General features: G+C 41.3%; 1 protein-coding gene and 1 long non-coding RNA gene across 2 annotated transcripts; one reads left to right on the top strand and one right to left on the bottom strand.

Moving 5' to 3' along the window:
- Window positions 1-2233: 2233 nt before the first annotated feature.
- Window positions 2234-3734, bottom strand: LOC126601442 (uncharacterized). The gene is made up of 2 exons (XR_007615737.1): window positions 3420-3734; window positions 2234-2425 (listed from the first exon to the last, which is right to left on the bottom strand). It is a non-coding gene; the product is annotated as an uncharacterized LOC126601442 (long non-coding RNA).
- Window positions 3735-7521: 3787 nt separating this feature from the next.
- On the top strand, window positions 7522-12763 carry LOC126605379 (uncharacterized). Its single transcript, XM_050272762.1, has 2 exons — window positions 7522-7902; window positions 12192-12763. Exons 1-2 carry the CDS (start codon window positions 7522-7524, stop codon window positions 12741-12743), a joined length of 933 nt encoding a protein of 310 aa, XP_050128719.1. The 3' UTR covers window positions 12744-12763.
- The last annotated feature ends 9 nt before the right edge of the window (window positions 12764-12772 follow it).

The following is a 12772-nucleotide window of genomic DNA, read 5'->3' as shown; positions in this document are numbered from 1 at the left end:
CACAGAGGTTGACACACATGGACTTTCCAATTATCCAGCAGTGGTGCTGTTCCTTTACCTTTGTGGGTAATAATATGGTAGCTAGACCTTCAAAATTTATGTGTCTAAACTTTGTTAGTGCTGTTTCTATGCTATTCTTTTACCCTTCTTGTCATAGCGATGTAATGGGAGCTGCAAGCTTCACGTGTCTAAACTTTGTCAAAGATCTTTGGCAAAGTTATCTGTGGTACCCATGAGCTGATGGTGCGTGTGGAAAGTGGATGATTGAACAGTAAGATTCACGTGCTTTCTACTTCACCAGAAATCTTCAACAGAATGCCCGTAATTTCAGCAAAGCTAAGTGTGCATGTGACAGGTGCTGAAAGGCTGAAAAAAGCAGGTGCCTCTTCGATTTCTGAGATCGGCCCTCGTGGTCTCTGAGCAGCCCAGCTTTTGAGAAAGCAAGTGCCTCTTCAATTTCTGAGATTGGCCTTCGTGGTCTTTGAGTAGCCCAGCTTTTGAGAAAACAAACGCCTCTTCGATTTCTGAGATCGGCCCTCGTGATCTCTGAGCAGCCCAACTTTTGAGAAAGCAAATGCCTCAACGTATTGTATTAAATACACCAAAGCCTTATTCACTGAGTGGGGTCGGCTATATGAATCTTAGAACGTCATTGTGCTCGGTCCTGAGTGGGGTCGGCTATATGAATCTTAGAACGTCATTGTGCTCGGTCCTGTGTCATGTCCTCCGTTAGATCCAAATACTCTAAATCTTTTCTTAGAGTCTCTTCTAAAGTTTTCCTAGGTCTTCCTCTATTAACACTATATCGTCTGCGAAAAGCATACACCAAGGAATATCATCTTGAATATGTCCTGTTAACTTATCCATTACCAACGCAAAAAGGTAAGGACTTAAGGATGAGCCTTGATGTAATCCTACAGTTATGGGGAAGCTTTCGGTTTGTCCTTCATGAGTTCTTACGGCAGTCTTTGCTCCTTCATACATATCCTTTATAACTTGGATATATGCTACTCGTACTCTTTTCTTCTCTAAAATTCTCCAAAGAATGTCTCTTGGGACCCTATCATACGTTTTTTCCAAATCTATAAAGACCATGTATAAATCCTTTTTCCCATCTCTATATCTTTTCATCAATCTTCGTAAGAGATAGATTGCCTCCATGGTTGAGCACCCTGGCATGAACCCGAATTGGTTGTCCGAAACCCGTGTCTCTTGCCTCAATCTATGCTTAATGACTCTCTCCCAGAGCTTCATTGTATGACTCATTAGCTTAATACCCCTATAGTTCATGCAATTTTGTACGTCGCCCTTATTCTTGTAGATAGGCACCAAAATGCTCTTTCGCCATTCATTTGGCATCTTCTTCGTTTTCAAAATCCTATTGAAAAGGTCAGTGAGCCATGCTATACCTATCTCTCCCAAGACTTTCCACACTTCGATCGGTATATCGTCTGGGTCCACTGCTTTTCTATGCTTCATCTTCTTCAAAGTTACAACCACTTCTTCCTTCCTGATTCGACGATAAAATGAGTAGTTTCTACACTCTTCTGAGTTACTTAACTCCCCTAAAGAAGTACTCCCTTCATGTCCTTCATTGAAAAGATTATGAAAATAACCTCTCCATCTGTCTTTGACCGCATTCTCTGTAGCAAGAACCTTTCAATCCTCATCCTTGATGCACCTCACTTGGTTTAGGTCCCTTGTCTTCTTTTCCCTTACTCTAGCTAGTTTATAGATATTCAACTCTCCTTCTTTGGTATCTAGTCGCTTATACATGTCGTCATAAGCCACTAACTTAGCTTCTCTCACAGCTTTCTTCGCTTCTTGCTTCGCTCTTCTATACCTTTCACCATTTTCATCGGTCCTGTCCTTGTATAAGGCTTTACAACATTCATTCTTAGCCTTCACCTTTGTTTGTACCTCCTCATTCCACCACCAAAATTCCTTTTGGTGTGGAGCAAAGCCCTTGGACTCTCCTAATACCTCTTTTGCTACTTTTCGGATACAACTAACCATGGAATCCCACATTTGGCTAGCTTCCCCCTCTCTATCCCACCCACACTGGATGATTACTTTCTCTTTGAAAATGGCTTGTTTTTCTCCTTTTAGATTCCACCATCTAGTCCTTGGGCACTTCCAAGTCTTGTTTTTTTTTCTCACTCTTTTGATATTCTGTGAAACTATGAAAGAACAAAAAAGTGATTGAGGTGAAATCTAAGGTATACGAAAGATCTAAAGGAACAGCTAAATTATGTTTCTAATAAAGAAAAGAAACATTGTACATTGGACAAGGAAGACGTTTGTTTCGCACTGGTATTGATTCTTATCTCAGTCATGTCGTGGTCTGCTAGTACTGGTACCTGGTATCCATTCTTAGACCAAGTAATGTTGCCTTGCTTGTACCTGGCTGAGGCTGAGATATATTCTGTAAACAAGCATGAAAGATGGTTTTATTAATTTACTACAAACTAACCAACTTCAAAAAGAGTGGGAAGAAAGAAGATAAAGTTTGGGGAGATGGTGAAGAGCCAATCCAAGAGCATGACCGCGTATGCTTCCTCTTAAACATGGAAAATGCATAATTTTTGTAAAGTTCAAACATGCAACTAAGTAACAAATAAATTCAATCCAATTCCAATACCCACATTCCACGGTCACTCCATATTTAACAATAATAACCAGGACTGTCCCTCCAAAACATTACAAGTACAACATGATTGCTGATTCTCGTAAGAACACATAACTTACTGAAATAACAAATCAATTCAATTACACTCTCAGACTAGGATTAAAATATCAGACATATTTGTGTGTGTATGTGTGTTTATACTTTATATGCAATATTTTTTTGACAATAACGAGTGATAGTGTATTTATATGTATACATACATACATATATATATATATATGCACCTTTTTAGGTTTGTAAAAGAGAAGACTACAAAGAACAGGAACAAATCAAATTAATCGAGAACACAACACTAGAACGTAGTAAAAAAATTGAAGTAGAAAACTTAAACGTGAGGTCTTGCTATCAGGATGATCCCATTTTAGGAACAGGAATCTATGATGTCAAATAAGCTATACATCAAACATATGAAAAGGACGCCCTAGCTATACATTAAACAATAATGAACCACAAAATGAGAAATCCCAACATCGAACACTAATTCTTCTTTACGATTTTGAAGGTACCTTTGTAGAGACCAAGAACAAAAAAGAACCGAAATAAGACGAATCAGAAGAGAGTAAAAAACAAAAACTAGAGGCATCATTTCCAAAATCGAAAACTTCAATTAGGAGCTACTGTTGCGTTTAGATATCCTGATTTATGGATTATACTGAAGAAAAAAAAAACCCACAATTCATTCCCAAATAAACGAGTATATGCACTGTTTGTAAAGACACAGTGAAATTACCTAAACGCACCAGATGAATTTGGGCTTCGAATTGAATACGAGCTCCAACAAGGACAACTCGTAAACCTAAACGATTTCCTCCGTGCTGGGCGGCGACGACGTCCGTTGAGATTTTGGTGGATGGAGAAGGGGAGCAGCTGTTGCTGCTGCTTTACCAAGGACAAGGCGCGATTGGCGGGATTGGCGGGATTGTTGTGATGCCATAGTCCATGCGAGTCCTGCCAATTGTCGTCAATTGGTAGTCCTTACTCCACCAAACATCGGACACTATCCTGCCTAAACCATTCCCCAGTTAAAAAGAAGTTAAAAAACCAAGCTTTAAATTCTTTGTCCAACGTCACTTTACCGGTTTGGTAGTATTCCTCCTTATTTGTAAGTTAGAGATTTTAAATTTAATCCTCACCAAAAGTAAATTTGAACTACATTATTACTAGTTCATTGAGGCTTAACCCACTCTTCACCCCCTTTAAGCATCTCCGTAGAGTCCCTTACTAGGAATAACCACCGTATAAAATGAGTATAAAACAAATATAAAGACAAAATGAATTTTCAATGGATTGAAAAGTGAGTATCTAAAAATATAGAAACTCACTGCATACATAATGTATATACCCACATATAAGGACTATATAGGGACACAATCTAGAGTGGAAAATGGAATCCACAATCTTGATTGAAGCTTTTAATTAATTCAAAAAAAGTTAACAAAAAAATAAGTGCACCTAATCAAATTATCACATAAAATCATAAAAATTTTAAATTTAGGACTCTACTATAAAGATTCTCCTATTGAAGATAATATTCATTTAGGGACAAAAATTCTCTTTAAAGTCATCTCTAATGGAGATGGCTAAAAGGCCCGATTTGTTAAAAAACTCAACTTCAATTGAGGGCTAGGTCAATACAAGTGGAACCCATAAGGCCAAATGATAGTCTTTTAGCTATCGGGCTGGCTACTTCCACCCCAAAAAAAAAAAAAAAAAAATCAGGCTGCTTGTTGGGATCCAACTTGGCACCTCCAGCTCGCTACTATCAGCAGCAACAATTTTTTGACGTTAACTAGCCGTTGGAATTTATTTATTTTTTTCAAACAAAATTTAAAAACTATTTTTTCCTACAAATACCTATGGCACCCTTACATACTATCTTACTTTATTTTATTCTAATTTTTCAGATTCTATTCACCTTAAGCACTTTTTTCATACACACCCCTCTCTTAATGTCTAAGTAGTATTAAAATATTTAATAAAATATGTAACACCACCAACATGGAACTTAAACAATAGTAACCAATAAGTTAAAGAACAAACTTAACAATAATAAACTATTAAGGGACTATGCTTAAACCCTTTCCGTTAGAGATGATAGCATGATATTGTTCATTTAGAAACAATTTTTTGATAGGCTATAATTCTGGACAGTGCTAGAGTTAGCCCTTTCAGTTGGAGATGGGCGCCTAAGTCCTTGAATGAATACTCAAAGGTGGTGGTGATAGGAGACGATCTCAGTATAAATAATATCGTATGTTAAAAATAAAAAATTGTTTGTCAAACATATGGTTCCTTTTTTAACTCTTTCGTCTAGATTTCGCCCATTTGAAGTGCTTTGGTAAGTCTTTAATTGCTGAATTGTGAATCAAAATTGGGCTTGAATTTGAGAGAATTGTGGCGCAAGAGCATAAATATCTACACATTTTAGCTTTGTAAGGAAGAGGAATTAGTCCTTTATTATTACGGTCTAGTAGCATTTTTCTTAACTAGTAAGTGAGAAGTTCGAACTCCGCCTATGTAAGTTTATCTTACATTGCCGGTCCCAAGCTCGGATAAAGGAGGAGGGGGAGGGCGTCAGGTAGTCGACAGTCGGCACTCCACAGTTACGTCGAATCCTTATGACAATGAATCCAGAACGAAATCGCGCTAAAGCTAGGACGTCACCCATAAGTGGCGCGCTGTGTGGCCCGAGCACAGTGATAAGTGAGCAAGGGTCGCTGTATCTCCATCGGCACCCAGATGCAATGTTAAATGAGCAAAGGGGCCATAGAAACTTCTTTTCGAACGACTCCACTCAAAGTTGTTTGGGAGCATATGCTCCTATCAACTTTACACAGGACACATAAAAGAAGTACTTTGATCATATTAGACGGGGGATGGTGAAGAATCTAGGACAGAAGGGTAGAGTTCAAGAGAGTAGAATGCGTTTAGGAACGTGGAATATAGGAACCTTAATGGGAAAATCTATGGAAGTAGTGGAAGTTATGGTGAGGAGAAGGATAAACATTATGTGCCTACAAGAAACTAAGTGGGTTGGTCTTAAGGCAAAGGATCTAGAAAACTCAGGGTTTAAGCTTTGGTATTCGGGCACAAATAGAACGAGAAACGGTGTTGGCATCATTGTGGACAAGACCTTGACACAAGATGTTGTAGATGTCAAAAGGGTAGGAGATAGAATCATGGCAATCAAGATTGTAATAGGACAAGAACTCATCAATGTGATTAGTGCGTACGCACCTCAAGTAGGGTTGGATACGAGTTCGAAGGAGAAATTTTGGGAAGACCTTGGAGACTTGGTGCAAGGAATTGCTCAGACGGAGAAGTTATTTATAGGAGGAGATTTAAATAGACACGTGGGCAGGGAGACAGGCAACTATGGAGGTTTTCATGGTGGCCATGGTTTTGGGGAGAGAAATGAGGATGGGGAAGCTATCTTGGATTTTGCAATGGCATATGATCTCTTCTTAGCCAACACCTTCTTTAAGAAGAGAGAAGAACATGTGATCACCTACAAGAGTGAGTCGTCAAAAACACAAATAGATTTTCTTCTAATGAGGAAAGGGGATCGTATAACTTGTAAGGATTGCAAAGTTATACCGGGGGAGAGCTTGGCTAATCAACATCGCTTGTTGGTGATGGATGTACATATCAAAAGAGTGAGAAAAAAGAACAAGACTTGGAAGTGCCCAAAGACTAGATGGTGGAATCTAAAAGGAGAAAAACAAGTCATTTTCAAAGAGTAAGTAATCACCCAGTGTGTGTGGGATAGAGATGGGGAAGCTAGCCAAATGTGGGATTCCATGGCTAGCTGTATCCGAAAAGTAGCAAAAGAGGTATTAGGAGAGTCCAAGGGCTTTGCTCCATACCAAAAGGAATCTTGGTGGTGGAATGAAGAGGTACAAACAAAGGTGAAGGCTAAGAAGGAATGTTGTAAAGCCTTATACAAGGATAGGACCGATGAAAATGGTGAAAGGTATAGAAGAGCGAAGCAAGAGGCGAAGAAAGCTGTGAGAGAAGCTAAGTTAGCGGCTTATGACGATATGTATAAGCGACTAGATACCAAAGAAGGAGAGTTGGATATCTATAAACTAGCTAGAGCAAGGGAAAAGAAGACAAGGGACCTAAACCAAGTGAGGTGCATCAAGGATGAGGATGGAAAGGTTCTTGCTACAGAGAACGCGGTTAAAGACAAATGGAGAGGTTATTTTCATAATCTTTTCAATGAAGGACATGAAAGGAGTACTCCTTTAGGGGAGTTGAGTAACTCAGAAGAGTGTAGAAACTACTCATTTTATCGTCGAATCAGGAAGGAAGAAGTGGTTGTAGCTTTGAAGAAGATGAAGCATAGAAAAGCAGTGGGCCGAGACGATATACCGATTGAAGTGTGGAAAGCCTTGGGAGAGACAGGTATAGCATGGCTCACTGACCTTTTCAATAGGATTTTGAAAACAAAGAAGATGCCAAACGAGTGGCGAAAGAGCACCTTGGTGCCTATTTACAAGAATAAGGGCGACGTACAAAATTGCATGAACTATAGGGGTATTAAGCTAATGAGTCATACAATGAAGCTCTGGGAGAGAGTCATTGAGCATAGATTGAGGCAAGAGACACGGGTTTCGGACAACCAATTCGGGTTCATGCCATGGCGCTCAACCATGGAGGCAATCTATCTCTTAATAAGATTGATGGAAAGATATAGAGATGGGAAAAAGGATTTACACATGGTCTTTATAGATTTGGAAAAAGCGTATGATAGGGTCCCAAGAGACATTCTTTGGAGGATTTTAGAGAAGAAATGAGTACGAGTAGCATATATCCAAGCTATAAAGGAAATGTATGAAGGAGCAAAGACTGCCGTAAGAACTCATGAAGGACAAACCGAAAGTTTCCCCATAACTGTAGGATTACATCAAGGCTCATCCGTAAGTCCTTACCTTTTTGCGTTGGTAATAGATGAGTTAACAGGACATATTCAAGATGATATTCCTTTGTGTATGCTTTTCGCAAACGATATAGTGTTGATAGATGAAACTCAGGAAGGGGTAAATGCGAAGCTTAACATTTGGAGAGAAGTGTTGGAATCTAAAGGTCTTCGTCTAAGCCGATCAAAGACAGAATATATGGAATGCAAGTTCAGTGCAAATGGAGGCCAAAATGAGTCAGGGGTGAGGATCAGAGATCAGGAAATACCAAAGAGCGACCGTTTTTGCTACCTAGGATCTATCTTGCAAAAGAACGGAGAATTAGATGGAGATCTCAACCATAGAATACAAGCTGGATGGATGAAGTGGAAGAGTGCATCCGACGTGTTGTGTGATCGTCGTATGCCACTGAAGCTTAAGGGAAAATTTTATAGGACGGCAATAAGGCCGGCGATGCTGTATGGCACAGAATGTTGGGCGGTGAAGCACCAACACGTACACAAAATGGGTGTAGCGGAGATGAGGATGCTTCGTTGGATGTGTGGGCACACGAGAAATGATAAGATTAGGAATGAGAATATCCGAGGTAAAGTAGGAGTAGCCGAAATTGAAGGAAAACTGAGAGAAAATCGGTTACGGTGGTTTGGACATGTGCAAAGAAGGCCTACTGACACTCCGGTTAGAAGAGGCGACTACAGGACAGAGGTTCAGGGCCGAAGGGGTAGAGGAAGACCTAGGAAAACTTTGGAAGAGACTCTAAGAAAAGACTTAGAGTACTTGGATCTAACGGAGGACATGACACAGGATCGAGCACAATGGCGTTCTAAGATTCATATAGCCGACCCGACTCAGTGACTTGGATTTTTCAAGTCTCCAATCGAGAAGTTTTCCCCACTCGGGAAATTAAGGGAACACTACCTCAACCTACATGCTCCATTCACAAAGCTTCAACATACAAGCTTCAACAAAAGAAAAATTCAAAGAACTTAGTGAAGAAGGCTTTGGTGTATTTAACACAATACGTTGAAATGAAACAAAGCTTATTTATTGATATCTCTAAGAAGTTACAAATATGTACATATACACGAGTCAAAATAAACAAACAAGAGGGAGCCTTCACAAAAGTTGCTTAGGAGAAGTCTCAGCAGTCGGCAGAGCCCTAGAAAGAGAAGGCACCAGAGGGGGATCATTCGGAGCCTCAGTATTGGACAGCACCCTAGAAGGAGGAGGCATCGGAGGTTGATCATTTGGAGCTTCATTACACGGTACAGCCCCAGAAGACGAAGGCAATAAATGCCTTTGGAACAAACCCACAAACCTCTGATGATCATGTAAAATCTGACCATCAGATTCCTTCATCTGGTCAAGCTTCCTCTTCATGTTTGTAGCATAGTCATGAGCGAGCCGGTGCAACTGTTTATTCTCATGCTTGAGCCCTCTAATCTCCTGTTTGAGACTCATCACTTCAGCCGCCAATGATTCAACTTGGTGGGTTCGAACAAATAGGCGTTGGGCCATATTAGACACAGAACCTGCACACTGAACACTGAGAGCCAGAGAATCCTTAACAGCCAACTCATCAGACCGTTTGGAAAGTAGTCTATTATCTTTGGGAGTGAGAAGGTTTCTGGCCACCACCGCAGCGGTCATATCATTCTTCATCACGGAACCCCCAACGGTAAGAGGACCAGTAGGGGATAAGAAGGATGGGCACCATATGTTGTCTGGAGAAGGCGTGGCTGCCTCTTCAACAAGGTTCAAGTCAAAACGACGGTCGGAGGGGCCAGACATTTTCAAAGGTGTTGAAGAGAAAAGAGGTCGGACAAATCAAGATCTTAGAAATGCAAGAAGAGAGCTTCTACTGGTGGAGATTCAAGTGTGCTTTGGAACTTAATACCGGCCTCTATAAAAATCCGCACTCGATGGAGCTTCAGAAATCGAAGAGGTGCCTGCTCAGAAATCGAAAAGGCGTTTGCTTTCTCAAAAGCTGGGCTGCTCAGAGACCACGAGGGCCGATCTCAGGAATCGAAGAGGCGTTTGCTTTCTCAAAAGCTGGGCTGCTCAAAGACCACGAAGGTCGATCGCAGAAATCGAAGAGGCGCTTGCTTTCTCAAAAGCTGGGCTGCTCAGAGACCACGAGGGCCGATCTCAGAAATTGAAGAGGCACCTGCTTTTTCAGCCTTGTCAGCACCTGTCACATGCACACTCAACTTTGCGGAAATTACGGGCATTCTGTCGAAGATTTCTAGTGAAGTAGAAAGCACGTGAATGTTACTGTTCAATCATTCACTTTCTACACGCAACATCAGCTCACGGGTACCACAGATAACTTAGCCAAAAATCTCTGACAAAGTTTAGACACGTGAAGCTTGCAGCTCCCATTACATCGCTATGACCAAGAAGGGTAAAAGAATAGCAAAGAAACAGCACTAACAAAGTTTAGACACATAAATTTTGAAGGTCTAGCTACCATATTATTACCCACAAGGGTAAAGGAACAGGACTATTGCTGGATAATTGGAAAGTCCCTGTGGGTCAACCTCTGCGCTCCGTGGCAAGGTAAACTAGCAAACAGGCCTAACCTTTACTCACATTCGAGAAAACACTCCCAACAAGATTGCTTACTTCAAGATCGAAGAGGCACCGTCCTCCGAATCTCGAGAGCCAGACTCCCAACATGATTACTTTCTCAAAAAGCGATGAGACACCGCTCTCCGAATCTCGAGAGCCAGACTCCTAGCAGGATTGATTTCTCAAAAATCGAAGAGGCACCGTTCTCCGAATCTCGAGAGACAGATCCCCGACAGGATTGCTTGTTCGAAAACCGAAGAGGCACCGCTTTCTCAACTTCGAGAGCCCCTTAGATAAAGCTTGTCTGTAAGATCTCCTTGGATAAAGCTTGTCTGTAATCTTCACACGTAACATCAGCTTTCCAGATACCACATACCACTTTTTCAAAGTGCTCTGACAGAGTTAAAACACGTGAAGCTGGCAGCTCCCACTACCGTACTATGACCAAGCAGGGTAAAAGAATAGTATTACTTCTTGTTAGGGAGACTCCTATATATGTCGATCTCCATCCTCAACGGACAGGCAGACATGCAAAAATGCTAAACCCTTCCTCATATTTGAGAGGGCACTCCCAACGAAGCCTCTCGAAATACTCAGCTTTCTTTCCCCCCGAGAATACCTCTACAAACAAGCTACACTAGAGCAAGAATATTTCATATCATCAGGGTTAAAAGCAAGAGTATCCCATATCATGCTTTTTCCCTGTCTTTTCCTTTGGCCTTGTTCTTACCTGCAAGACAAGGAGAAAGAGAGCAATCAGTCAGCACTTGGAATCAAGCTTCTAGTCCGGAACTAACTGCCTAGAACCCCATTGCTCTCGAGTACTCATCTTCAACATTTTATGCTTCCCGAGAAGATACCACATCTGCCTGAGGAACAAATAGGGCAAGTGAGAAGGATACAAGGAAGCATGTGGAGACAAGCGCAACAGAACACGTGCCGATACATCCACTACTTTGTCAACAGCAAAAGTATCCCATATCAGCAGGGTCGAACGTACTCTAGATTTGATGGACTTGTTTTGACCCTCAAATTCTTCAGTCGGCCTTATACTCTGGCGGAAACAAGAAAACCCTCCAGCCCAGTTCAAGAATAAGCCTGTGGAAAGTTACTTCTTCAAAAGCAAAAGTATCTCATATCACATTTTCTCCTTTTCTTCTCTTTATCCTTCATGCTACCTGCAAGATAAGGAGAAGGATAACAATCAGCCGGAACTCGAAATCAAACTTCTGATCTGGGACTGATTGCTTACCTTGTCTGTCACCTCTTTCAGCAGATCCCCTAGCTCGGCGACTTGGGGGACTCCTACTACATGGTTTGTATCGCGCTTGACCAAGCCTTAAACTACAAGTAAGCGTCAAGTGAAATTGATACATTACCTTGTGCATCTCCACCAGTTAAAGATACCACCCCTGGAGGGAGGAAGAGTACTTCCAAAGAAGATGTCACATCTACCTATGAGACAGATAAGGCAAGTGAAGACGATACCACACTTCGGTACTTAAAAGTTTCGTGATTACGAGATCATTCTTCCACAATATTTCCTAATGTCATTTGTACTAAATCATTCACTTGTACTCACTAAAGGAGAGCTTGAACTTATATACTGTGTAAACCCTTCACAATTAATGAGAACTCTTTTACTCCGTGGACGTAGCTAATCTGGGTGAACCACGTACATCTTGTGTTTGCTTCCTGTCTCTATCCATTTACATACTTATCCACACTAATGACCGGAGCAATCTAGCGAAGATCACAAACTTAATATTTAAGATGATATTCTTTGGTGTATACTTTTCGCAAACGATATAGAGTTGATAGATGAAACGCAGGAAGGGGTAAACGCGAAGCTTAACCTTTGGAGAGAAGTGTTGGAATCTAAAGGTCCTCGCCTAAGCCAATCAAAGACAGAATATATGGAGTGCAAGTTCAGTGCAAACGGAGGCCAAAATGAGTTAGGGGTGAGGATTGGAGATCAGGAAATACCAAAGAGCGACCGTTTTCACTACCTAGGATCTATCTTGCAAAAGAACGGAGAATTTGATGGAGATCTCACCCATAGAATACAAGCTGGATGGATGAAGTGGAAGAGTGCATCCGGCGTGTTGTGTGACCGTCGTAGGCCACTGAAGCTCAAGGAAAAATTTTATAGGACGGCAATAAGGCCGGCAATGCTGTATGGCATAGAATGTTGGGCGGTGAAACATCAACACGTAGGTGTAGTGGAGATGAGGATGCTTCGTTGGATGTGTGGGCACACGAGAAAGGATAAGATTAGGAATGAGGATATCCGAGGTAAAGTAGGAGTAGCCGAAATTGAAGGAAAGAGGAGAGAGAATCGGTTACGGTGGTTTGGACATGTGCAAAGAAGGCCTACTGACGCTCCGGTTCGAAGATGTGACTACGGGACAGAGGTTCAGGGCCGAAGGGGTAGAGGAAGACCTAGGAAAACTTTGGAAGAGACCCTAAGAAAAGACTTAGAGTACTTGGATCTAACGGAGGACATGACACAAAACCGAGCGCAACGGCATTCTAGGATTCATATAGCCGACCCCACTTAGTGGGAAAAGGCTTTGTTGTTGTTGTAGTA

Source organism: Malus sylvestris, chromosome 15 (assembly GCF_916048215.2).
Source record: "Malus sylvestris chromosome 15, drMalSylv7.2, whole genome shotgun sequence".
In the NCBI taxonomy this organism is placed as follows: domain Eukaryota; kingdom Viridiplantae; phylum Streptophyta; class Magnoliopsida; order Rosales; family Rosaceae; genus Malus; species Malus sylvestris.
This window is presented reverse-complemented; position numbering and strand designations above follow the sequence as displayed.

Coding starts and splice junctions, on each gene's coding strand:
- LOC126605379 (XM_050272762.1), top strand. CDS start 7,522: ATGTATGAAGGAGCAAAGACTGCCGTAAGAACTCATGAAGGACAAACC. Junction 7,903..12,191: donor AGAGCGACCGTTTTTGCTAC/CTAGGATCTATC, acceptor CGTTTTCACTAC/CTAGGATCTATCTTGCAAAA.